Source organism: Pongo abelii, chromosome 17 (assembly GCF_028885655.2).
Source record: "Pongo abelii isolate AG06213 chromosome 17, NHGRI_mPonAbe1-v2.0_pri, whole genome shotgun sequence".
Classification (NCBI taxonomy): Eukaryota; Metazoa; Chordata; class Mammalia; order Primates; family Hominidae; genus Pongo; species Pongo abelii.
In genome coordinates this window covers 74110311-74137779 of record NC_072002.2, presented here as the reverse complement: position 1 = coordinate 74137779, position 27469 = coordinate 74110311, and the positions used below count along the sequence as shown (strand labels likewise).

The 27469-nt window shown below is 47.4% G+C and overlaps 1 protein-coding gene across 1 annotated transcript; it reads left to right on the top strand.

Annotated features, from left to right (window-relative positions):
• Window positions 1-6124: 6124 nt before the first annotated feature.
• On the top strand, window positions 6125-12526 carry RAX (retina and anterior neural fold homeobox). The gene is made up of 3 exons (XM_024236038.3): window positions 6125-6661; window positions 6967-7220; window positions 10074-12526. The coding sequence occupies exons 1-3, from the start codon at window positions 6373-6375 to the stop codon at window positions 10569-10571; spliced, it is 1041 nt and encodes a 346-aa protein (XP_024091806.2). The 5' UTR covers window positions 6125-6372; the 3' UTR covers window positions 10572-12526.
• Window positions 12527-27469: the final 14943 nt, after the last annotated feature.

Here is a 27469-nt window from a genome sequence, read left to right as displayed (position 1 = left end):
ATAATAATAATAAACACTTCCTGATTTCCTCATTTGTAATGAGGTAGGAGCAGTAATATGCTAGTAATGTTTAAACATCATTTAGTTTTTAAGTTGAGAGGGGGACTATCTGATTTTTAGTGTTTGCCAATTGCTGTGGTGAAATTACTTACCACTATGGCTGATTTCAAGCTACTAAGATGAATCACTGAACTCAGAACTGGGAAGATGCTAACCATAAGTTCTTACAAACCAGTAGGGGCTGATTCCAGCACACCAATGCATAGCAATATTAGCTGTCTGCCAAAAATCCCTGCAAATCTATTGCCAAGGGAATTTTTCCTCTTACCGAGAGGCTACTTGAACTTGCATCAGTTGTAAAAGCAAGCTCAGAACCAAGATAATTGGGTTGGTAAACGATGGGGGAGTTGTGTGAAGAGTAACTTCATTGTGTTTGTACAACAAATATATTCCTCCACAATTCACGCACTGACTTCCTCTAACTATAAGCATGGGGCATCTGAGTGTAACAGCCTGAGAGCTCAGCATGGCAGTGCTACTGCCAGAGTGCCCAGTGGACAGCCTGGGAGTCTGGGACCTGGCCTCCAGTCCAAGCCCTAGTACAAACATGCTGTCTCACCTTGGGCTAACTGCTTAATTTCTCTGGGCCCACTCATTTTTCACATCTAAAATGTTAAAATGGGGGCTAGAAATAAGAGAACAGAACAGATAATCATCAAAGTTTGTTTTCTAAATCTTCAAGATATGATCCCCTGAAATAACAGGAAACTAAGTGGGAGGGCAGTTTTAAGTTATGCTGTTTCCAAAAATATCATAATTGGGAAACAATGGAAATTCCCAAGGAGGAGACTTCTTGCTAATTGCTGGATGGTCTGCAGAGAGCTGTGGTCCCTATTTTTAGGTGAAAGGAAGGCTTTCAAACAGGGTATTACTGCTGGGAAACAACAGCTCCCAACTGCCCTTCATTTCGTCTTGTGACGAGATGAAATGTTTGCTTCCATGTGCCTGTCTGAGAGGGCTCTCAATTAAACCCATAATGTCTACATGAGGCCCATCTCTTTGTTGGTTTATGGTCTTTCAGCCACGATTATCTGATGGGGTTATTATTCACTACACTATCCTTATATCAACATTTGCTTCAATCTAGTCTGAAAATACTATAGAATATCCAGATTGTCATAGTAAGAGGTAAACTACTATACTGGGAACGTCTTTATCATATGTGTCAAGGTCATATATTTATGAAAGTGGCCAAGGATATTCATTGTTAGTTGCCCACATGTAAAAATGGAGTCCTGGTAGGCACCTCTAAGAACATTTTTCTGATACACCTTGTGGGTTGCTTCAAGTAGTTAATGTTTCATAAATGAGGGAGATCTGGTAGTGAGAGATAAACAAGCATAGTGTATTTTATCTCTGGATGCAATGTCAGTATTAAAAAGACTAGTGATATTAGCTAGTGATATTTTTGCAACCATTGCCAGCAACTCGCCCATGATATGCAATATATAATACAATATAGGGGAGAATTCACAGCATCAAAGGCCAATGCTCAAAAATATCTTTTAGATGCTTAAATATATATTGTTCACAAACCACTGAAAGTGATTTGAAACTCAGAACAGGGAAAACTCCCTAAACTTCATGAGATAGCCTTGGAAAGTTGAATGGTATACTTATTATTTTTTTTTAAGCAAATCTGTAACCATCTTAAATGACTTAATAAATTATAGGCCATCCATCATGCCTTTCTCATCCCCACATCACTCTGAACTATATTATTCTTGTTACCTTTGACTCCCAAATGTTCTTGCTTTAATTTGTCTGCTGGTTCTCTTATGGCCACTGGAGAATTAATAGTGCATGTTAATACACATACCGTGTTGGGGGTAGCACACGTGGTGGGCAGAAGGAAAAATTCCTGAGTAAAGCACCTAGGTTCAGATCCTGGCTCTACTTGAAACCAGCTGTGTGACCTTGGACATGTTACAGAACCTCTCTGTATTTCAGTTTCCTTATCTGTAAAGTAGGGATAATAATAGTGTCTACTGGCCAGGTGCGGTGGCTCAAGCCTGTAATCCCAGCATTTTTGGAGGCTAAGGCAGGAACATTGCTTGAGCCCAGGAGTTAACGACCAGCCTGGGCAACACGGCGAAAACCCATCTCTACAAAAAAATACAAAAATTAGCTGGATGTGATGGCCTGCACCTGTAGTCCCAGCTTTGCAGGAAGCTGAGGTGGGAGGATGCTTGAGCCCAAGAGATTGAGGCTGCAGTGAGCTGTAATCATGCTACTGCACTCCAGCCTGGGCAACAGAGCCAGACTCTGTCTCTAATAATAATAATAATAGCAGCATCTACATCATAGGATTATTGTAAGAACTAAATTGGGTAATTCATGTAAAATAATACTCAAAAGCGTATGGCATATACCCACCGACATATACTTAGTATTCAATAAATAGTAGCTCTTGTATGTATTCTTAATTCTTGACAATTGAATTTGTTGAACTTCAGTGTGTGTGTATGGTGTGTGTGCGTGTTTAGTGATTATATAAGTTGTGTTTTGCTCTGGCTAAAACTAAAAGTAAGTTGCCTTTCTTGCACATGTATCAGCCAGTGGGAGGAGGAGGTCCTCGAATGTGGAATGACACAGGGGTAGTTATTCCAGGATTAAAATACATCTGCTATGGGGACAATCTACATGCAGACAATCAAGTTGATTTGATACACTTTATGAATTGATATGTCATAGGCCTTTCCACAGACATTTTCACCCTAATGTAAAACATCGCTGAGAGGTGAAATGACTGGAGGCTGTGGCTGAATGTCCTTAATTCACCGCTCTCCCTCTCCAGTGCACAGGGGTATGCGTGTCTCTTCCGTGTTGTAGGTGAGACTGTTCATCCAGAATACTTCCAGAAATTGGACCTTCTCCATACAGCCACGATCAAGGAGCCGCTTTATACTACAACTTCCTCACTTTTGGAAATGTGTGTCTCCCAACCATCCCAAGTTTAATGGGGCTTTAGCTATGTCTAAGGTTGGGTGCAGGTGGGGGATGGAAGGAGGGGGTTTTCTTTGATCCATCTAATGAATTAATGAATTAATCAGAGGTGGGGTTCAGAAGCCAGGCTCCTTACTGTTGCTGAAGCAGGGCTGATTATGAGCTAGCCTAACTGCTGGAAAAATGCAGCTTCATGCTAGAAGAATTAGGGACATGGCCCAGTCCATTCATCTTCCCTAATCGAGTTCTTGGGAAATACACACGTAGATTAGCCCCTAACAATGACCCCCGGCTGATTGCTTGGAGTACCCTCCGCCGTGCCCACAATGGTACTGACTAGCTCTTTATGTCCTGCACAAAGGAAGCCCCAACTCCCCCTTGTCCTCCTCTGCCCTGTCTCCCCCACCCCCATCACCACCACCCCTGCCCTCGCCAGTGGCTGTTGAAGTCTTTTCTGCTTTTTTCCCCAGACTCTGAAATAAACAGTAAATAAAAGCTAACCTCACCTGGACTTATTAGGAGGAGCTGGGCAGTTCCAGAGGAATTAACTTTGGAAAACAAGGCCATAAACCCCTTAGCAGCGTGTGCGCAGGAGCTTAAGAAAACGCTGCCAATCTTTGTTTAGCGGTGATTATCGAGATCAATTTAATATTGGGGAAGTTTGCATAAGAAGCATACTCGGTCAGAGGGGGAACGACAAATACCAATTAATTATCCCCATGGCTGCCCTCTGATCACCACCACCTCAGCACATCAGCCACCTGGTCTCTGTCACTGGCAGTCAGACCTTTTCGGGTGCCACCAGGCCATTTGTGGGCCCTGGAAAGGTGGAGGAGGAGACAAAACCTGGTCTGTCAGGGGACTTTCCAGAGGGTTTGTTAATTTGCCCTGGGTGCCAGTACCCAAAGCCCACTCTCTATAGGCTCTGACTATTTCTTCTGGGAGCTAAACTGCTTCTACCTCCGCCTCTTAGATGCAGAATCCAGTCTCAGGGAAGGATTAAAGACAGACTGCAGGCTAAGATGGGCTTTGATTCTTTTCAAAAAGATCACACACTACAATAATAATTACAAATGAGCTGCAGGCAGAAAACACTGGACAAGGAGTCAGTGGCCTGAGTTCTAGTCCTGACCCCTCCACTTAATAGCTGTATCACTTTGAGCCTCAGTTTCCTCTTCTGTAAAATGGGGACCAATATGTCTGTCCTGCTCACGTCACAAGGTTGTGAAGATCAGATGACATGAAGAACGTGAGAAGATTCTGAAACCTACAAAGCGACATGTTGAGAGAACTGCTTGAGCCCAGGAGTTCCAGGCTGCAGTGAGCCAACATCACGGCACTGCACTCCAGTCTGGGCAACAGAGAGGGACCCTGTCTCTAAAATAAACAAACAAATAAATAATAAATAAATAAAGTAATATGTGAACACTGTAAAGTGCGATTAACTTTCATTAATTTAGCTTTTTTCTTCAAAAATAATTTCTGACTTGAATTAGTTCAATTTCTATCTCCTGCAGTCACATGCTTGCCCTTATTTTAGTTTGCGGTTATATAGTTTTATTAAAAGTAGATATGCCCATCACCGGGAATTAACCATTGAATGATCCTTAAGAAATTGACTTGTCCTCCGCAAATATCCTTCTAACACCAATTTAAAGGTGGGGGATCTGAGGATGTGTGTTTTCCCTCTTCCTTTGTCTTGTCTTCCAGAATGGACGTTAAACTCCACCAGGCCAACGGCCCTGGCCTTTCCCAATTTGTTTGATGCCCACGACGTGGCTCTCGACGGTTGCCTTGCCCTCTAAAGGGACGCAGCAAACGCTTGTCTGAACGCAAGCGGGATAAAGAAGACACCCCTGCTGTGGAGATCAGAGCGCCTACTGAAAAGGAGATTTTAGGGATGTTTTCCTCTAGGTCCTTGAGCTTTTATAGGAAAGCATTTTAATTCACGGTTCAGGCCACCAGTTCAGGGAAGGCCAAGCGCCCACCTCGGATCTCGCTTCAGATTTGAGGGGTGCGACGTTCACAGCGCCATTGTCCATCCTCGCTGCGGGAGGTGAAACACACTCACCCTATCAAGTCATCTTTCTAAGTGGCCGATCAGTCACTGTGGGCCACGGAAGCCTCGAGGGAGTCCAAAGGAGAAAGAACTGCAAGCCAATTACTCCTGAACCCTCGGGGAGGTGCGAGGCCTCTTCCCCGGGAGAAGGTCCTTCCCCAGCCAGCTCTGGGCCATCTCCTTGGCCCGGAGTGTTGGAGGGAGGCGGGAGCGCGACGCCGCTGCTCATCAGTAAAGGAGCCCGCCCTCCCCGCAGGACAGGGGGTGGGAGCGAGGAACTCCAGGTGGGTCTCCTGCGGGACCTGAGCCAGGCGGCACATCCTACTCGGGGCTCCCAGTCTCCTGCTGGGCGATCGGGCGCTAGAGGTCACCGGACTTGCGGACATAAATGGCCCTGGGGTGGGCGCTGCGGGGAGGGAGGGAGGCTGCCGGCGCTCAAGTCCGAGGGTACTGGGAGGAGTTAAAACAGATATAGACGGACAAACTAAACGCGAGGTCCGGGACTTCGTACAACCGGGCCAAGAAAGGAGTGGGTCCAGAAAAGGGAGCCAGCGAGGGGAAATTCAAACTGGGACGAGTGCGGGGCTGGGAAGCCTTCGGCTGGGCCTCGGCGCTTCCAGGGGGCACAGGCCAGGGTGGCGGCCCCGCAGAGGTGAGCCAGAGGGGGCTAGAGGGGCGAGTCTGAAGCTGGGGAGGGGTGCGTCCAAGAAGGGAGGTGACCCCCAGGGGGTAGTCTGAAATGAGAGGGTAAGCCCGAAGTAGAGGGAGACAAACGCAAGGGGAGAGATGAGCCCAGGGGCGTCGGCCCCACTGAGGCAGGACTAGGGGTGCGCCGCGACCAAGTTCCCGAGCCCGTCAAGCATCCCGCCGCCAATCCCCGGAGTGTGTTTGTAAAGCTTAAAACGGATCAAGAGGTGGGAGGGGAATATTCCTAGTGCCGGCCTGGGGGTGGCCACGAGAGGACCCTGCGGCTGTGCCGGGTGAGGACACGCCCCTCTGTGGAGGGAGGGGCCGAGAGAAGGGGCTGGGTCCAGGGCGAGAGGGGAGGAGCCGAGGGCCAGTTGGCTCCCCGCCTTTAGGGCAGAGAGCCCCAGCTACCCAGAGCCCGAACTTCCGACTTCTGGAACTAAGGCGGCAGCCGGCTGAGCGCTCCGCCACCCCCAGCGTGCGCAGCCCGGGCGGGCTTCGCCCGCGGAGCTTGACCTAGGGTCGGGACCCGTCGGGTTGCACCGCCGCACTTGGGAAGACCCGGCTTCGAGCCTCTCCTCTCCGTCTCCAAGGCGCCCTCCCGCCTCCCGGCGCTCCCCATGCACCTGCCGGGCTGCGCGCCAGCCATGGCCGACGGGAGCTTCTCGCTTGCGGGCCACCTGCTCCGCAGCCCGGGCGGGAGCACCTCGCGATTGCACAGCATCGAGGCCATCCTGGGGTTTACCAAGGACGACGGGATCCTCAGCACCTTCCCGGCGGAGCGGAACGCCCGGGGCGCGAAGGAGCGGGATAGGAGGCTGGGCGCGCGGCCCGCCTGCCCCAAGGCGCCAGAGGAAGGCGCCGAGCCCTCCCCGCCGCCAGCCCCGGCGCCCGCCCCCGAGTACGAAGGTGAGTGCTCACCCCTGGCTGTGCGAGGCCCTTCGGGCGCCCGAGCTTAGGAGTTGGCCAGACGAGAGCGCCCCTTCCTTAACTTTTATTAAGGCACCTGGGCGCGGGGTTGGGGACTCTGTCTATGGAGGGAGCTTCCAATTTGCATTCAGAGAAAGCTTAGGACCCATCGCCGCCCTCACCCCGGACCTCCCCGGGCCATCTCGGAGCCCGCAGGCGGGCTGGCCAGTGCCCACGGCGAGGCGAGGTCGGCCCAAGGGTGCTTTGGGGAGTGTATCTGACCCTCCCGGGCCTCGTCGCCCCAGGCCCTCGCCCCTACTGCCCCAAGGAGCCCGGGGAGGTACGGCCGAGCCCAGGGCTGCCCGTCGGGCCAGCCACCGGCGAAGCGAAACTGTCAGAGGAGGAACAGCCCAAGAAAAAGCATCGGCGGAACCGCACGACTTTCACCACGTACCAGCTGCATGAGCTGGAGCGCGCGTTCGAGAAGTCCCACTACCCGGACGTGTACAGCCGCGAGGAGCTGGCCGGCAAGGTCAACTTACCCGAGGTCCGGGTCCAGGTAAAGCGCCCAGGTTGAGGAACTGGGATCCGGGAGGGCCCGAGGCCCAAATTGCAGACAATGCTTCTCGGAATTCACGGGTGTCCATGCATTTATTACTGTCCTTCCTCGAATGGCACGCCCAGAGTCCCAAGGGAGAGGCACAGATCTTCGATGTTCCCTGTGCACCACCCTTCAAGCAGTCTGTTCCAGTTTGTAGCACGAGCTCCCCTTTGGGGGTTTCCCTCTTCTAAACTCAAAATAGAAGATGGGAATGACTTGCAAGATGAAGAAGCCGACAGCTCAGTAGACATAGCCAGGAAGGGATTGGGGGTTGCTGAGTGGAAAGGGAATGCAGGTAGTGATCGAGGGTGACAGGATTGGGGCCCCAAATGCCACCCTCGTCACTAGCTGCGCATACCGAGTTGAAAACGAAAACCCTGTTTCCTTGCGAAGGGCCTGGCACCTCGCAGTTGAAAGTTTGGGTGGATTTATTTAAGAAACTGACTTTTCGTTTTCTGGTGCACATCCAACCAAACTTCTCGCCGCAAAGGCCTTTTCTTTTTATTGTAAAGGGGTTTTCGCTTTAATTAAAGCTGAATTATCTTTAATCCCTGATCATTAAAATATTTGAAAGCCTTAAATATTTGCTAGTCATCTGTGAAAAATCTGGGAGGATTTCCAAATTGGGAGAGTTTACAGAGGGCTGAAAGAGAGACATTGGGAACAAATTTCACTGCATCTGAAAGGCAGTGGAACTAAGACGGGATTTTTGTGTTTGTCTAATAAATTAGATTTCCAGGAAATGAGAATACTCAAGTGTTAGGAGCTTTTATCCATGTCTTAAAAGTAAAAGAGGACAAGCTGCTGCTTTTTCTTTTCTGCTTAGTTTAAGAGTTGAAAGTAATGAGTAAAAGTCATGGCTTAAAAAATATAATTCCCTAATGTGACTTGGGATTAACCAGCAAGGACAGTTCAATGTCTCCTAACTTGGGGCAGTAAAGCTGCAATGATTTCACTGAAGGGGGTGGAAATTTTATCACCTGCTTTCAAAAAAGGAAGGATGGGAGAGGGAATGAATACAAGAGAAAGAGGAGAGGCAAAGCCTTCCAGTACCCTACAGAATCCAAGCAAAGCAGACTCATCTCCCTGGGCACCTGAGCCCACCTGCATCCTCCCTCGTTACTTGTTCAGGGGTTTTGGCTTCTCCTCTAAGTTGTGAGATTCTTGATAACAGTGTCTGTGACTTCTTTGTGACCACAGGGCCAGCACAGCACCCAGCAATGGTCATTCGTAACACATGACTATGATGTAATCAGATGGTAGAGATACGAGGCAGGATCTCCCGCACTGAGGGCAGCAGTAGAGCGTTGCAATAACCGACCTCAATCATTCAGTCTATAACCTGGGACACTGGATCTGAAGGTTACAGCCAATGTGGTAGGGAATGGAGTGGGACAGACAGGGAAGCCGAGGAGGTGGTGGGACAGGAGCCCTCACCCAAATCAGTGTTTCTTTTCTCTACTGTTGGCAAATATCTAATATTTCAGGGAGACTTGAGGCCTTAGATATGCAGATGAATCTTTTCTACGATGGTAAAGGGTACTTACACTTTCGTTGTTTCTCTTTTTCTCCCTAATTGCAGCCTCTCACACACTTGCCCTGCGGTGCTTAGGTGCTGGATTGCTGTTCTTTCAGCTCTTCTCGGGGGTCCCCTGCCCTTATTGACTGAAAACTACTTTCTCCCTTCTGAGGTTGCAACAATCTCCCTATTTCCCTTCATAAATATAGCACTAAAGCCACCAGTTTGGCTGAAGTTCTTTTGTGTTCTCTACTAAACGGATTCTCTGTTTTGCCTGTGAAGGTGGAACTGGTAGGGAAAATGTAATTACACATTTTCCAGCGCTTTTATCAAATCAGTAATGAAGTTTCATTGGAAGAACCCGATGTTACTCTTGGCAAGGGCTTTGTATAAATAAAGAAGAAGCAAAAAACCTTGTCATTGAGCTAAGGTCTTAGGGTAATGTCAAAATTAACTTTGTAATGTAAAAGTAGATATAATAGACTGGAATGATTGTACTCTTTGAAAGTAATAACAAACAGCAGAAATAGTAAGCAGATATCAATTAAATAAAAATAAAAATATTAGAGCAGCAATTCAAATATGCTTGGAGCAAAATAAACCCCACTTGCTCCTATCTAGTTATCATAACCAGTAATCCGTGAAAAGAGCTGAATTTTAACGCCCATTCTTGCCAATTACACTACTTAACAATATTTATTTATACCTATATTTAGAGACAAAGGGTAGGTAAAGCAGAGAAAGTCTGAGACCAAAATACAGCAACTTAGAGCTGTACCATACAGAGAAGAGGCAAGTCTAAACTGTTAGGAGGGGCTGCCAACTGGCAGGTCACAGAAAATTGGTGAGGTCTCGTTTCAAAGTTCTACGATCCGATTGCAGAGTTAAATTCACTTTTTTTTTCTGAGCTTCTGCTGCGCACTGGGAGTTGGAAACAGATACAACCACAGCTATGGATAAACAGAGAAAAGGGTGGGACGCCACGGAGGACTAGGATGGGACAAAGAGACTCAGAAGAGGCGATAATGGAGAGAAGAGGCAAAAAAAAAAAAAAAAAAAGAGAGAGAGAGAGAGAAAGGGGATGGAAAAGAAAAGAGAATGCGGGGTGGGAGGAGTCGGAGTGGGTGGAAGGAAGGAAGATCCGGGCCTCTCTCGGCAGGTGCATAACAGTTGCGCCCCTAGTTTTATTTGAGGGGGACAGAGTGGAGCCCGCCGGGCTGAACCGGCTCAGGGTTGGGGACGCGGCCGCAACCTCCGCTGCCGCCCGACGGCCCCTGTGCTCTCCCCTGCAGGTGTGGTTCCAGAACCGACGGGCTAAGTGGCGGCGGCAGGAGAAGCTGGAAGTGTCCTCCATGAAGCTGCAGGACTCGCCCCTCCTCTCCTTCAGCCGTTCCCCGCCCTCGGCGACGCTGTCGCCCCTCGGGGCGGGCCCGGGCAGCGGTGGCGGGCCGGCTGGGGGCGCGCTGCCGCTGGAGTCCTGGCTCGGGCCGCCGCTGCCGGGCGGGGGCGCCACGGCGCTGCAGAGCCTGCCGGGCTTCGGGCCTCCGGCGCAGAGCCTGCCTGCCAGCTACACGCCACCGCCGCCGCCGCCGCCCTTCCTGAACTCTCCGCCGTTGGGCCCCGGCCTGCAGCCTCTCGCGCCGCCTCCGCCCTCCTACCCGTGCGGGCCCGGCTTCGGGGACAAGTTCCCGCTGGACGAGGCGGACCCGCGCAACAGCAGCATCGCGGCGCTGCGTCTGAAAGCCAAGGAGCACATCCAGGCCATCGGGAAGCCGTGGCAGGCCCTTTAGGGGCACTGGGGACCGTCTTGCGATCCGACTCCGGGCCGACCGCACCGTACCCGCATCCTCTCTCCCAGGGACCCCCCCCGCAACTCGGCCCCTCTTTCCCTGTTGCCTGCAAGCCATCCGCCAGGCATAGTTCAGGGCCATGCGCCTGCTCCCGACGCACGGGGAGAAGGGCGACTTTCAGGCCTGAGGAGAGGCCCTCTGGCCGCCTCAACACACTTCGCGGACCTCAGCCCTGCAGCTGGAGGGCAACAGGCTGCCGGGCCCCGCTGGCCACGCCGCTCCCATCCCTGCAGGCGCTGGAGCCTCCAGGCCCAAACAGGCTGAAGCTCCTAAACTTGGCCATTCCCAGGAGGCTTGGAGACCCCCAGATAACCATAACAGGGAAGCAGGGGAGGCGGAAAAAATAGAGTTTGAGAAACTTTTGTATAAGTAGTTTCAAACTATTTGAGAGGAGAATTAAAGACATGCTTGTTTTGTTTCAACTCTGTTTAAGCACGCTCAGGACTTGGGGAGAGGAGTGAACACTGGGGTACGGGAGGAGGGTGCGTTGACAGACAGGGTGGGTCAGGGAAAGAGGAGGACTGCGAAGAAGCTCAGGGTTTCCTTGTGAAAATTCTAGGGACACTTCGCTGCAGCGGAGAATCGTCCCCATTCGGAACGCTTCGGCGGCCTAGACCCGAGGCACCCTTCCCTGGAGCCGGCGTGCGCGCGTGGGGTCCGGAGTGGATGGGGCTAAGGCTCAGCCGCTAGCGCGCTCCCAGTTCCCCCGCTAGCCCCATAGTCCAGCGGCAGCTGATATTTTCAAGTTTGACTTCAATAGAAAGCGTCAAGACCACCTTCCCTAGGGCGAGAGCGAAGTGTCCCCTGGCCCCTCGCGTCCCGGCTCTCCTAAGGACTCCTCTCAGCTCACCAGGTAGATCTCCAGTTAGGTGCCAGTCCCTAACACCCAGGGTTGATGACTAGCGGTACAAGAACTGAGGCAAAGAGATGCTTTTCCTTTTCGGAGCCTCGAGACTCTCTAACCTCCCCAATTCGCTCCACACTCGCCAACCCAGAGTTCGGTAGAAGGCGCGTCTGGTGAAGTGCCGCGCTCGGAGAGTGTCCTGGAGCGCCCTACGCCACCTCCCGGAGAGCTAGTTCTTACGGGCGTGCCCTGGACAGTATCTGCAGTTCTTTGGCGCCGGCTCTAGGGCGAAGAAGGAATCCCGAAATCTCAGCCCGCTTCACAAGCTCCTGAGACTCTCGGAAGAAGGAGAGTCCCGGACTCCCGCCTGAGCGTGCTCGATATCCACCGTTGACACTGGAAGCTGGCCACCACCAGCAGAACCTGGATGCCCGCCAACAGGTCCTGGGGGGGGGGGGGGCGTCCACCCCACAACCCCCGTCCCTAAGCGTGCTTTCAGGATGATGCCGCCAGAGCCTTAATTAGCATCAACTGGCTACTGTCTGTCGGTCCTGAGCAAATTAGTAAAGCTCCCAGTCCCCTTTCCTCGTCTAAATAAACCGTCTCTCTGGAAGGTGGGAAAGATGGAATAAGATCACCTGCAAAGGCTTTGTGTAAAGTACCAAGACCCTGGCATGACGCAATATGGATTGTAATCGCTGTCCCCATTTCCCCGAAATTCCCTGGCTGTTCTCCGGTTCCTGAAACCGACTTGGGAAAAGGATGACCATGCTGGAGCTGGGAATATGGGAAGCCTCATCATAGTTTCCAGTCCTTTCTCTGCGGGTCTAAGAGGCTATTGCATAACCAGGGCTGTGTACCCCTAGACCTCCAGATGGTACCTTGCACACAGTAGGCTGATCAGTAAAAATTTACTGAATAAATTATTTCCCCCAAGAGGTAGGGAGTAATATCTGCACTTTCCCTCACAAGGATGTCTCCTTGGGGGAGACGGATGGAGCAGCCCATGTGCTATCACCTCTTAGCAAGAAAACAAAACAAAACAAAACCAGAATGAATGTGTGTTTGGCCTATCATTTGTTTCATCATTTCATTCCCTAGGGATGATTTATTTACAGAACTTCCAACTTCATGGGCTCCAAATGAGTACCACAATTGCCCTGTCCTCCTTCTTACCGCAGTCTTGGGCACCTGTGACGTTGAGCATGCCACCGTCAACATCTTCTTCACTTCCCTTAGATCATTGCCAAGATTATCCATTTCGTCTCCTCTGTGCTGTTTTTCAGTTCTTTCCCTATGAGTTTTTCTGCTACTTCTCCTTCCTCTTCTACTGTTTAGTTTCAGATGAGAATAGATTTTCTTCTAAACCATCTCTCCAGGCATCAACAGAGTGAGCCATACCCAGATTTCAGAGACAAGCCCTTGGAAAATGATCACGAAAATATCAATAGCTAATAATTATTGAAGGCTTACTATGTGCCAGCACTCTTGTGAGAGGTTTACATCTACTGGCTCAGTTAAGCCTCACCACAATCCTACCAGGAAGATATAATTAGCCCCATTTATAAATGAGGAGACTGAGGCACAGAGAAGAGGTTGTCCCAGTTTACACTGTTTCTAAGTGTTGGGGCTGAAATAACCAAAAGGGTCCATCATAGTGCATGTTGAGAAAACGTTGCTGATAAGTGCTCCTTATATCAATTCTATGACAGCTCATTAGGCCATATTGGGGACTGAGATCCTGAGCGGTGGGCACTAGCTGTGCTTTCCTGAGCCTCCTGGAGAGATCTTCACAGAGCATCTGCCCCAGGGTTCCCCCATCCCCAAGCCCCGCAGGGCAGCTCTGAGGGTGGGAGATTCACTGCCAGCTCTAGGAGTAGGAGTGCAGATGGGGCGGGAATCCAGTACTTAACTCTGGCTGGAGGTGAGCAGCTTGTGATAAAGAGCATTAAAACCCCGATGGCCCCGAAACACTTGGGGCCCCTCTGCTCAAGCCCATGGCTAGAGAAAACACTTTGCAGAGGCGCCGGCCGAAGTTGAGTCACAGGCTTCCAAAACTAGACTTTTGGCTCGGTCTAGGACGGGCATGAGGCTTTCAGGGACCCCGAGGGAAGCCTGCATCACTTTCCCAAGAATCACATTCAATGGTTCTTGAGTCTTCTCTAATGAGGCTGCAAGTTTGGCTCAGGTGATGCTACCAGTGCCCACAGAAGGAAAACAAGAACCACATGGGTCTTACGAGGTTCCAGAAGAAAAGGCACCGTGCTGCTCCAAGCACAGGCCTAGGGCAAGCCTCGATTGGCTTCAGTCAATTCAAGAGGTCTGGAGATGCTTCCTTCCCAAACCCCGACGACGTCTGCTCTGACCCGCCCTAGGAGGAAAGCAAGCGGGTCCGTAGACCCGGATCCTCTTCTGCTCTTGCGAACCAGGTTGGGCGGGGCCTGGGCGGGGCTCTCAGATAGCGAAGGCGGGGCGGGGAAGAAACGCCGCGAATTGGACCGCGCCGAGAGAAGGGCGGAGTCCGGCACTTTTGGGGAGGTGGGGAGCTGACCGCTCTTTGAGCCTCAGGGAACCTCTGCTGACCCAGACAGCTGGAGCCTGCCGGGAGCGGACCTCCCCCGCGACCCCGTGGCCACCATCAGCCAGCCCCACGGCAGTTTTTGTTTCGTTTTGTTAGAGACAGGGTGTCGCTCTGGCGCCGAGGCTGGAGTGCAGTGGCGCAATCATAGCTCACTGCAGCCTTGACCTCCCAGCCTCAAGCGATCCTTCTGCTTCAGCCTCTCGAGTAACTGGGACCACAGGCTTGCGCCACCAAGCCCGGCTAATGTTTTTTGTTTTCACTTTTTTGTAGAGACGAGGGTCTCACTATGTGTGCCAGGCTGGCCTCCAACTTCTGGCCTTCAGCAACCCTCCCGCCTCGAACTCCCAAAGTGCTGGGATTACAGGCGTGAGCAACTGCGTTTTAAGTTTTGCGTTTTTCCCTTTCTGGAGAAGTCTCTGCGCGCGAGGGCGGCGTGTCCATAATGCGCGCCACGGCTGCCGGCTTCTGTTGGCGATGCTCGCAGCCCAATTTCTTTCCTGCACCGACGCAGGGAACTGAGGGCTCGGCCTCTCTGGATTGCTGTGCTCCAGAGGCTCGACGTTAAGAGAACAGCTGCAGGATAGCGGAGGCGCCCTCGCTCAGTGTCCTGAGGTTCCCGTAGGACCGCGGAGGCGCCCTCGCTCGGTGTCCTGGGGTTAGGCACTGCGGCCCTGGACCGGTCCAGGCTGTGTATCCCTAGTGGATTTCCTAGTTCCGAACCCGGTTCTGTCCCCTGCCGGTCCGAGCCCCCACCTGCGCTGCTCAGGAGGGTGATCCGGGCTGGTCAGGGTGGGATGGGGTGGAGAGACTGGAAGAGAACCCCCAAGAGGGGCGGGCTTTGACCAGAGGTCAGCAACTAAACTGGGACCACCCTGCTGAATTTATTTATCCTAAATACATATTCAGTGTTTGGGGAGTGGGAATCGTCAAACTAGTGGAGACAATCCCTGCCTGTCCCCCACCCCGCCCCAGTTAATCTAGAATCTGGTAAGGGTAGAGGGAATGCCAATTCCTCCCTCTCTAGTCCAAATTCACAGGCTAGTTGAAAGTCTTTGCGGAGACCGCAGGAGCCCACGCGCAGGAAGCTGGGGGCAGGGGCAGCAAGAGAGACCAGGACCCCCAACTCAGCTTCCAGAGAGCGCGTTCCCCACACGGTCGGCGTACGGTGAGGGCGCCCTGGGTGCGGACCCAAGAGCCTTGGCGGCTTCAGCATTTGATGAGATGCTGTCCCCATCATCCACCCCACCCAGCTCCGCCCCTCACCCCAGGCTCCCAGCCCCACTCCCAGCCTTGCCCAGTCCGCTTCTCCAGCCTACATTCCAAGAGCTCCTTTTCACCAGCAGAATCTTATTACATGAATGGAATCCAAGCCTCCAGGAGGTGGGCAGGGAAAGACTGTCAGGGAAGATAAAATTAAAAATTAATTTATTAAAAAATACAATTAAAGTAATTAAAAGCTACACTTCCTCTTTGCTCAGGTAGCCAGAGCTCCGCACTCTCCCTTGGTGCCTTCTCGCCCTCCTGGTAAAGGCGAGATCCCGCAGCGCCAGACGGGCGCACCCGACCTTTGTGGAGGCGGATGGTGCTCTCTGTGACCTTGTCGTCCCTTTTATTGGGGACCAGCTCTAATAATCTGGCCTCCGCTTGTTAACTGTACAATAGTAGGCAGAGTTAATGACTCATTAGTGATTAATGCCTTTATCACGCCTTAATTGCTCTCTATAAAACCCCTTTGGTAAACTGGATTAAATCATCTAGATCCTTGGCCACGTCTCCCCCAGCCCTGGCAGACACGGAAACTGCGGGGTTCCCCAGCACCCTGAGCCGTCGGCTTTTTAATGGCAGGTGCAGTGGCAGCTCCTCTGCCTGGGAGTCAGGAGATCTGTGACCCAGTAGTGACTGTGACATTGCCTGTTCGTGGGACCTTAAACAGAGTACTGTCAACAAAACTCACCGGAGCACTAGGTCTCTAAGATCTCTGCTCCCTCATTACTTCACCACAGACACCTAAAATGTGACAGCTCATTTGAGAAGCAGCTTTCCTCTGCTCTGTGCTTAGTATAAGTGTGTGTGTTTGTGTTAGTGGATTCTGAATGAATTGTATACAAGAATGTCTTCCTGTCCAAAGTTGTCTGCAAAATGTTTTTTCCAATCCTAATGGTGGCTGGATTCTGTAGTCTCTCTAGAGACATTTTTTAAAAATGAGATTCTAGTTGTGTTCTTTCCTGTACCATCTTCATTTCCTGCTGTCTTTATCTAATCTGCAGACCGTTACAAAACATGGTGGGCCTAGCTGGGTATGGTGGTGGGCACTTTAATCCCAGCTACTCGGGAGGCTGAGGCAGAAGAATCTCTTGAATCAGGGAAACAGAGGTTGCAGTGAGCCGAGATCATGCCACTGCACTCCAGCCTGGGCGACAGAGCAAGACTGTCGTAAAACACACACACACACACACACACACACACACACACACACACACACACCATGGTGGGCCTGTAATGATAAAGTCCCAACATTCAAGCAGCATGGCCTAAGGAGGGGAAATAAGGACCCAACTGTACATAAATTTCCAAATTTATGCCTACTGGTTTCCTCCACCTGAACATCCCAGAAGCCATCCCAAAACAAATATGTTCACATAAAATCTTATTTTTTGCTCTGTAGGCTCCTAAAAGCTCCTTAAAACCCTTGTTCCTCTTTCAGCATTTATGTGCATCCAATGGATACGATGAGAATAGTTCTTTTTTTTTATTATACTTTAAGTTCTAGGGTACATGTGCACAACGTGCAGGTTAGTTACATATGTATACATGTGCCATGTTGGTGTGCTGCACCCATCAACTCATCATTTAACATTAGGTATATCTCCTAATGCTATCCTTCCCTCTTCCCCCCACCCCACAACAGGCCCCAGAGTGTGATGTTCCCCTTCCTGTGTCCATGTGTTCTCATTGTTCAAGTCCCACCTATAAGTGAGAACATGCAGTGTTTGGTTTTTTGTCCTTGTGATAGTTTGCTGAGAATGATGGTTTCCAGCTTCATCCATGTCCCTACAAAGGACAGGAACTCATCATTTTTCATGGCTGCATAGTATTCCATGGTGTATATGGGCCACATTTTCTTAATCCAGTCTATCATTGTTGGACATTTGGGTTGGTTCCAAGTCTTTGCTGTTGTGAATAGTGCCACAATAAACATACATGTGCATGTGTCTTTATAGCAGCATGATTTATAATCCTTTGGGTATATACCCAGTAATGGGATGGCTGGGTCAAATGGTATTTCTAGTTCTAGATCCCTGAGGAATCGCCACACTGACTTCCACAAGGGTTGAACTAGTTTACAGTCCCACCAACAGTGTAAAAGTGTTCCTATTTCTCCACATCCTCTCCAGCACCTGTTGTTCCCTGACTTCTTAATGATTGCCATTCTAACTGGTGTAAGATGGTATCTCATTGTGGTTTTGATTTGCATTTCTCTGATGGCCAGTGATGATGAGCATTTTTTCATGTGTCTTTTGGCTGCATAAATGTCTTCTTTTGAGAAGTGTCTGTTCACATCCTTTGCCCACTTGTTGATGGGGTTGTTTGTTTTTTTTCTTGTAAATTTGTTTGAGTTCTTTGTAGATTCTGGATATTAGCCCTTTGTCAGATGAGTAGATTGCAAAAATTTTCTCCCATTCTGTAGGTTGCCTGTTCACTCTGATAGTAGTTTCTTTTGCTGTGCAGAAGCTCCTTAGTTTAATGAGATCCCATTTGTCAATTTTGGCTTTTGTTGCCATTGCTTTTGGTGTTTTAGACATGAAGTCCTTGCCCATGCCTATGTCCTGAATGGTATTGCCTAGGTTTTCTTCTAGGGTTTTTATGGTTTTAGGTCTAACATTTAAATCTTTAATCCATCTTGAATTAATTTTTGTATAAGGTGTCAGGAAGGGATCCAGTTTCAGCTTTCTACATATGGCTAGCCAGTTTTCCCAGCACCATTTATTAAATAGGGAATCCTTTCCCCATTGCTTGTTTTTCTCAGGTTTGTCAAAGATCAGATAGTTGTAGATATGTGGCATTATTTCTGAGGGCTCTGTTCTGTTCCACTGTCTATATCTCTGTTTTGGTACCAGTACTATGCTGTTTTGGTTACTGTAGCCTTGTAGTATAGTTTGAAGTCAGGTAGCGTGATGCCTCCAGCTTTGTTCTTTTGGTTTAGGATTGACTTGGTGATGTGGGCTCTTTTTTGGTTCCATATGAACTTTAAAGTAGTTTTTTCCAATTCTGTGAAGAAAGTCATTGGTAGCTTGATGGGGATGGCATTGAATCTGTAAATTACCTTGGGCAGTATGGCCATTTTCACGATATTGATTCTTCCTACCCATGAGCATGGAACGTTCTTCCATTTGTTTGTACCCTCTTTTATTTCATTGAGCAGTGGTTTGTAGTTCTCCTTGAAGAGGTCCTTCACATCCCTTGTAAGTTGGAGTCCTACGTGTTTTATTCTCTTTGAAGCAATTGTGAATGGGAGTTCACTCATGATTTGGCTGTTTGTCTGTTATTGGTGTATAAGAATGCTTGTGATTTTTGTACATTGATTTTGTATCCTGAGACTTTGCTGAAGTTGCTTATCAGCTTGAGGAGATTTTGGGCTGAGACTATGGGGTTTTCTAGATATACAATCATGTCATCTGCAAACAGGGACAATTTGACTTCCTCTTTTCCTAATTGAATACAATTTATTTCTTTCTCCTGCCTGATTGCCGTAGCCAGAACTTCCAACACTATGTTGAATAGGAGTGGTGAGAGAGGGCATCCCTGTCTTGTGCCAGTTTTCAAAGGGAATGCTTCCAGTTTTTGCCCATTCAGTATGATATTGGTTGTGGGTTTGTCATAGACAGCTCTTATTATTTTGAGATATGTCCCATCAATACCTAATTTATTGAGAAATTTTAGCATGAAGGGCTGTTGAATTTTGTCAAACGCCTTTTCTGCATCTATTGAGATAATCATGTGGTTTTTGGCATTGGTTCTGTTTATATGCTGGATTACTTTTATTGATTTGCATATGTTGAGCTAGCCTTGCATCCCAGGGATGAAGCCCACTTGATCATGGTGGATAAGCTTTTTGATGTGCTGCTGGATTTGGTTTGCCAGTATTTTATTGAGGATTTTTGCATCAACGTTCATCAGGGATATTGGTCTAAAATTCTCTTTTTTTGTTGTGTCTCTGCCTGGCTCTGGTGTCAGGATGATGCTGGCCTCATAAAATGAGTTAGGGAGGATTCCCTCTTTTTCTATTGATTGGAATAGTTTCAGAAGGAATGGTACCAGCTCCTCCTTGTACCTCTGGTAGAATTCAGCTGTGAATCCGTCTGGTCCTGGACATTTTTTTGGTTGGTAAGCTATTAATTATTGCCTCAATTTCAGAGCGTGTTATTGTTCTATTCAGAGATTCAACTTCTTCCTGGTTTAGTCTTGGGAGGGTGTATGTGTCGAGGAATTTATCCATTTCTTCCAGATTTTCTAGTTTATTTGCGTAGAGGTGTTTGTAGTATTCTCTGATGGTAGTTTGTATTTCTGTGGGATTGGTGGTGATGTCCCCTTTATCATGTTTTATTGCATCTATTTGATTCTTCTCTCTTTTCTTCTTTATTTGTCTTGCTAGCTGTCTATCAATTTTGTTGATCTTTTCAAAAAACCAGCTCCTGGATTCATTGATTTTTTGAAGGGTTTTTTGTGTCTCTATGTCCTTCAGTTCTGCTGTGATCTTAGTTATTTCTTGCCTTCTGCTAGCTTTTGAATGTGTTTGCTCTTGCTTCTCTAGTTCTTTTAATTGTGATGTTAGGGTGTCAATTTTAGATCTTTCCTGCTTTCTTTTGTGGGCATTTAGTGCTCTGAATTTCCCGCTGCACACTGCTTTGAATGTGTTCCAGAGATCGTGGTATGTTGTGTCTTTGTTCTCATGGGTTTCAAAGAACATCTTTATTTCTGCCTTCGTTTCGTTATGTACCCAGTAGTCATTCAGGAGCAGGTTGTTCAGTTTCCATGTAGTTGAGCGGTTTTGAGTGAGTTTCTTAATCCTGAGTTCTAGTTTGATTGCACTGTGGTCTGAGAGACAGTTTGTTATACTTTGTGTTCTTTTACATTTGCTGAGGAGTGCTTTACTTCCAACTATGTGGTCAATTTTGGAATAGGTGTGGTGTGGTGCTGAAAAGAATGTATATTCTGTTGATTTGGGGTGGAGAGTTCTGTAGATGTCTATTAGGTCCGCTTGGTGCAGGGCAGAGTTCAATTCCTGGATATCCTTGTTAACTTTCTGTCTCGTTGATCTGTCTGATGTTGACAGTGTGGTGTTAAAGTCTCCCATTATTATTGTGTGGGAGTCTAAGTCTCATTGTAGGTCTCTAAGGACTTGCTTTATGAATCTGGGTGCTCCTGTATTGGGTGCATATATATTTAGGATAGTTAGCTCTTCTTGTTGAAGTGATCCCTTTACTGTTATGTAATGGCCTTCTTTGTCTCTTTTGATCTTTGTTGGTTTAAAGTCTGTTTTTTCAGTGACTAGGATTGCAACCCCTGCCTTTTTTTGTTTTCCATTTGCTTGGTAGATCTTCCTCCATCCTTTTATTTTGAGCCTATGTGTGTCTCTGCACGTGAGATGTGTTTCCGGAGTACAGCACACTGACGGGTCTTGACTCTTTATCCAATTTGCTAGTCTGTGTCTTTTAATTGGAGCATTTAGTCCATTTACATTTAAAGTTAATATTGTTATGTGTGAATTTGATCCTGTCATTATGATGTTAGCTGGTTATTTTGCTTGTTAATTGATACAGTTTTTTCCTAGCCTCGATGGTCTTTACAATTTGGCATGTTTTTGTAGTGGCTGGTACCAGTTGTTCCTTTCCGTGTTTAGTGCTTCCTTCAGGAGCTCTTTTAGAGCAGGCCTGATGGTGACAAAATCACTCAGCATTTGCTTGTCTGTAAAGTATTTTGCTTCTCCTTCATTTATGAAGCTTAGTTTGGCTGGGTATGAAATTCTGGGTTGAAAATTGTTTTCTTTAAGAATGTTGAATATTGGCCCCCATTCTCTTCTGGCTTGTAGAGTTTCTGCCTAGAGATCAACTGTTAGTCTGATGGGCTTTCTTTTGTGGGTAACCCGACTTTTCTCTCTGGCTGCCCTTAACATTTTTTCCTTCATTTCAACTTTGGTGAATCTGACAATTATGTGTCTTGGAGTTGCTCTTCTCAAGGAGTATCTTTGTGGTGTTCTCTGTATTTCCTGAATTTGAATGTTGGCCTGCCTTGCTAGATTGGGGAAGTTCTCCTGGCTAATATCCTGCAGAGTGTTTCCCAACTTGGTTCCATTCTTCCCATCACTTTCAGGTACACCAATTAAATGTAGATTTGGTCTTTTCACATAGTCCCATATTTCTTGGAGGCTTTGTTCATTTCTTTTTATTCTTTTTTCTCTAAACTTCTCTTCTTGCTTCATTTCATTCATTTGATCTTCCATCACTGATACCCTTTCTTCCAGTTGATCAAGTCAGCTACTGAGGTTTGTGCATTCGTCATGTAGTTCTCATGCCATGGTTTTCACCTCCATTAGGTCCTTTAAGGACTTCTCTGCATTGGTTATTCTAGTTAGCCATTTTTCTAATCTTTTTTCAAGGTTTTTAACTTCTTTGCCATGGGTTCGAAATTCCTCCTTTAGCTCAGAGTAGTTTGATCATCTGAAGACTTCTTTTCTCAACTCATCAAAGTCATTCTCCATCCAGCTTTGTTCCGTTGCTGGTGAGGAGCTGTGTTCCTTTGGAGGAGGAGAGGCGCTCTGATTTTTAGAATTTTCAGGTTTTCTGCTCTGTTTTTTCCCCATCTTTGTGGTTTTATCTACCTTTGGTCTTTGATGATGGTGATGTACAGGTGGGGTTTTGGTGTGGATGGCCTTTCTGTTTGTTAGTTTTGCTTCTAACATTCAGGACCCTCAGCTGTAGGTCTGTTGGAGTTTGCCAGAGGTCCACCACAGACCCTGTTTGCCTGGGTATCAGCAGCGGACGCTGCAGAACAGTGAATATTGGTGAACAGCAAATGTTGCTGCCTGATCATTCCCCTGGAAGTTTTGTCTCAGAGGGATACCCGGCTGTGTGAGGTGTCAGTCTGCTCCTACTGGGGGGTGCCTCCCAGTTAGGCTACTCAGGGGTCAGGGACCCATTTGAGGAGGCAATCTGTCCATTCTCAGATCTCGAGCTGCATACTGGGAGAACCACTACTGTCTTCCAAGCTGTCAGACAGGGACATTTAAGTCTGCAGAGGTTTCTGCTGCCTTTTGTTTGGCTATACCCTGCCCCCAGAGGTGGAGTCTACAGAGGCAGGCAGGCCTCCTTAAGCTGTGGTGGGCTCCACCCAGTTCGAGCTTCCCGGACGCTTTGTTTACCTACTCAAGCCTCAGCAATGGTGGGTGTCCCTCCCCCAACCTCACTGCCGCCTTGCAGTTTGATCTCAGACTGCTGTGCTAGCAATGAGCGAGGCTTCGTGGGCATAGGACCCTCCAAGCCAGGCACGAGATATAATCTCCTGGTGTGCCATTTGCTAAGACCATCAGAAAAGCACAGTATTAGGGTGGGAGTGACCCAATTTTCCAGGTGCCATCTGTCACCCCTTTCCTTGACTAGGAAAGGGAATTCCCTGATCCCTTGTACTTCCTGGGTGAGGCAATGCCTCGCCTTGCTTTGACTCATGCTTGGTGCGCTGCATCCACTGTCCTGCACCCACTGTCCGACAATCCCCAGTGAGATGAACCCTTTACCTCAGTTGGAAATGCAGAAATCATTCATATTCTGCGTCGCTCACGCTGGGAGCTGTAGACTGGAGCTGTTCCTATTCGGCCATCTTGGATCTGCCGGAGAATAATTCTTTTTTTTGAGTAATTCTTAACCCCTCGAGGAAAGTTATATCCCAATTTCCTTTCTACCTTATTTCTCAGCCATATATCTTCCAAATTTTAGCTGATCACTTGGCTGTCTTGAATAAAGACATCTGCCAGACTCCCTTTCCATTAGACGTGATTAAATAATGACCTATGTTATGTAAGGGAAAACCCTTCTTTTGCCCCTGCCCCCCCAACTGCAGTCTGTTGGCTCTGAAGCAGGTGTGATGCAGGTGCTGGGGCAGCCATCTTGGCCCATGCCATGAAGCCACATGGTGAGGATGTTGAGCAACAGCATAGAAGAGATTCAGGTCCCTGGCTGGACGCAGTGGCTCACGCCTGTAATCCCAGCAATTTGGGAGTCCTAAGCGGGCAGATCACTTGAGGTCAGGAGTTTGAGACTAGCCTGGCCAAGATGGTGAAATACCATCTCTACTAAAAAAACACAAAAATTAGCCAGGTGTGGTGGAGGGCGCCTGTAATCCCAGCTACCTGGAAGGCTGAGGCAGGAGAATCGCTTGAACCTGGGAGGCAGAAGTTGCGCCACTGCATTCTAGCCTAGGCGACAGAATGAGTCTCTGTCTCAAAAAAAAAAAAAAGAAGAAGAAGAAGAGGTAGGCTGGGCACGGTCCCATTACAGGCATGCCTGTAATCCTAGCACTTTGGGAGGCCAAGGTGAATGGATCACCTGAGGTCAGGAGTTTAAGATCAGCCTGGTCAACATGGTGAAACCCCATCTCTACTAAAAATACAAAAATTAGCCAGGTGTAGTAGTGCATGCCTGTAATCCCAGCTACTCGGGAGGCTGAGGCAGGAGAATTGCTTAAACCCAGGAGGCAGAGGTTGCAAGGTTGCAGTGAGCCGAGATGGTGCCACTGCACTCCAGCCTAGGCGACAGAGCAACACTCTGTCAAAAAAAAAAAAAAAAAAAAAAGAGAGAGATCCAGATCCAGGTTCATGACACTGTGGAGCACCATACTAGCTCTGGACTACTACCCGGGCTCTGTTTTGATCCTAATTTTTAGGGTCACTATCAACCATACCTAAATCCAAGTCCTTTCTTTCAACCTTTATATGCAGTCAAGTACTTAGCCTCATCGATTTTACTTCAGAATATCTTGTATTCACCTACCTCTGCTTTTCCTCTCCCTGCCAGTTTCCCAGTTGGGGGCTTTATCATCTCACTCATGCTGCATGGCCTCCTGGTGGCATGCAGTGCTTCTGTTATGGTGGCACTTCCTGCATCTAGGCCCATTTTATGGTATTTCTTTATTAATTAATTGAGCCCCCCACCCCACCTCTCTCTCTCTCTCAGACAGAATCTCACTCTGTCACCCAGACTAGAGTGGTGTGATCTCGGCTCACTGCAACCTCCATTTCCCAAGTTCAAGCAATTCTGCTGCCTTGGCCTCCTGAGTACCTGGGATTACAGGCACGCAACACCACACCTGGCTATTTTTTGTATTTTTAGTAGAGATGGGGTTTCACCATGTTGGCCAGGCTGGTCTAGAACTCCTGACCTCAAGTGATTTGCCTGCCTCGGCTTCCCAAAGTGCTGAGATTACAGGCAAGAGCCACTGCGCCTGGCCTAAATTTTATTTTCAAAGAACCTCTTCAATCTGTTGCTTCCAAAGAGCCTGGCTCTGTCTCTTTTGCTAAGCTTTGGAGCTACAAAAACACAGCCTCCATATTGGTCTCCTTATTCCTCAATTCTTTCAATCTATCTTTCCCACTGTGGTCAGAATTAGTTGTCTCAAACAATTCCTCTGCTTAAAAACAATTTCTTATGGCCTATGGAAGAAGAGCGAAGCTCCTGAGTATGACATGTGAGCTTCTCCTGAATTTGACCTCATCTATCTTCCCAGGCTTGTGACTGGCATTCACACTCTACCTTCTTTCTCTCCTCACTCTCTGTTCAAATGACATCAGTGCACTCCGATTTTCACTGGGCCACCATGTACTTTTTCACTTTGAGGTTTTGAACTTTAGAACAAATAAATGAGTTCAGCTAGGTTACAGGATACGAGATCAGTATCCAAAATTCAATTGCATTTCTATGTAATTGCAATGAGCAATCCAAAAACGAAATAAGGGAAACAATTCCAACCACAATAACACCAAAAAGAATAGAATAGGAATACATTTAACAAGAAGTTCAAAACTTAACACTGTGAACTACAAAGCTTTGTCGAAAGAAGTAAAAGAGCTAAATAAATAGACAAACATCCCATGTGCAAGGATCAGAAGACAACATGGTTAGGAGAGTGATAGTCCCAAACTGATCTGCAGGTTCAACGTGATCCCTATTAGAATCCCAGCTGACTTCCCTGTACAAATTGGCAAGCTGATTCCAAAATCTATGTGGAATTTTAAGGAACCCAGCATACCCAAAAATAATACTGAAAAAGAATCAAGAGGATTCACAGTGCCTGATTTCAAAACTTACTACAAAGCAATAGTAATCAAGATAGTGTGATACTGGTGTAAGAACTGTCATATAGATCAATTGAAAGAATAGAATTCATACGTAAGCCCAAACATCTGTGGCCAATTGATTTTCAAAAAGGGTGCCAATGCCATTCAATGAGGAAAAAATGGTCTTTTCAATTGGAACAACTGGATACACACAATAAGAGAATGAAGCTGGACCCTTACCTCACATCACATACAAAAATTAACTCAAAATAGATCAACTACCTAAATGTAAGAGTAAAAACTATAAAACTCTTAGAAGAAGACATGGGGTAAATTTTTTCATGATCATGGATTATGGCGAAAAAGTCTTAAATATGATACCAAAAAAAAGCAACAAAAGAAAAAATTGATAAAATGGATTTCATTGAAATTTCACACATGTGTGCTTCAGAGGACACCATAAACAAAGTGAAAAGACAACCCACAGAATGGATGAAAGTATTTGCAAATCATATATCAGATAAGGATCTCACTTCTAGCACATATAAATAACACTTGCAACTCAATAATAAAAAGATCAGTAACCCAATTTTATAATGGGCAAAGGACCTGTATAGATATTTCTCAAAGAAGATCTATAAATCATCAATAAGCACATAAAAAAAAACTTGACATAATTAGTCACCAGAGAAATGCAAAACAAAACCACAGTGACATACCATGTCACATGCATTAGGATGGCTAGAATTAAAAAGTCAGGTAGCAAGAAGTGTTGGTGAGAATGTGGAAAATTGGAACCCTCATATACTGTTGATGGTAATATAAAATGGGCCAGCCACCTTGGAAAACATTCTGGCAGTTCTTCCAATGAGTAACACAGAATTACCACATGACCCAGCAACTCCACTCCCAAGTAAGATACACCCAAGAGAAATGAAAACTGTACCCCCACACAGAAACTTGCACATGAATGTTTATAATAGCATCATTCACAATAGCCAAAAGATGGGAACAACTCAATGCTAATCAGCACATGACCTGATAAAATGTGGTGTATCCATATGACGGAATATTATTCTGCCATGAAAAGGAATGAGTACTGATACATGCTACAACATGTGTAGACTTTGAAAACACTTTATTAAATGAAAGGAGCCAGTCACCAAAAACCATACACTATATGAATGGAAATTCATATGAAAGTCCAGAATAGGGAAATCTATAGAGACAGAAAGTAGATTTGTGGTTGCTTCATGATGGGATACAGGGACATGGGGACACAGAGGGGATAGGAAGTACAAAGTATGAAGTTTCTTCTTGAAGTGATTAAAGTGTTCTAAAACGGACTGCGGTGATGATTGCACATATCTGTGAACACACTGAAAGCCATTGGATGGTGCACTTTGGGTGAATCGTGGGTACGTAAATTATATCTCAATAAAGCTGTTAAAAACGAGACAAAACTAGTCTTCCCACCAGGCTCTAGCTGTTTACACATATTGCAGGCAGGTACTCACATTGGAAAACTTTTCCGAAATACCATTTTCATCATGTTTCTCCCTTAGCAGTTCAGCCTATTTAGAATCAATAAAGATGCATTGATTAGCTAACAGATATTGAGTGTCCACTGGCCTAAGTGCAGTGACAAATACATCCACAAAATTCTGCAATTTCAAACCTCAACGCCTTTTCTACCTTCAAGGCTCATCCACAAGACTCACTCATCCATCTTGTTTTCCATTTGTCTTCTTAGTAACAGAGATCCTCTGCTCTAAACTGCTGACCTTCACAGCTTTGAAGGTCATACCACTGATCTCTATACTATTGCTTGATGCGGACAATGCCTTTTTACCCAAAATTAGAGACAAGCCTAAAATGCCAGCTCTGTTGGGAAAGAGGATAATTACTTAAATGCACTCTGTAATGTCAAAGACTGGCTAGAGATGCTTTTTGGCCACTGATTGTTTAGTGAGTGGTGGGGCTGGGGCTGGAGTTCCTGTGAGGAGCAAGTATGAGAAGAGAGAGGTTTGGCTCAAGGGAGGCTTGGCTTACTTTTCACTTGCAGAGGTCAGCCCTGCTGAAATGCC

Excerpts from the sequence above, each read along its gene's own strand:
- RAX (XM_024236038.3), top strand. The coding sequence starts at position 6,373 with ATGCACCTGCCGGGCTGCGCGCCAGCCATGGCCGACGGGAGCTTCTCG. Across the intron at positions 6,662-6,966 it reads GCCCGCCCCCGAGTACGAAG|GCCCTCGCCCCTACTGCCCC; the intron begins GTGAGTGCTCAC and ends TCGTCGCCCCAG. Across the intron at positions 7,221-10,073 it reads TACCCGAGGTCCGGGTCCAG|GTGTGGTTCCAGAACCGACG; the intron begins GTAAAGCGCCCA and ends TCTCCCCTGCAG.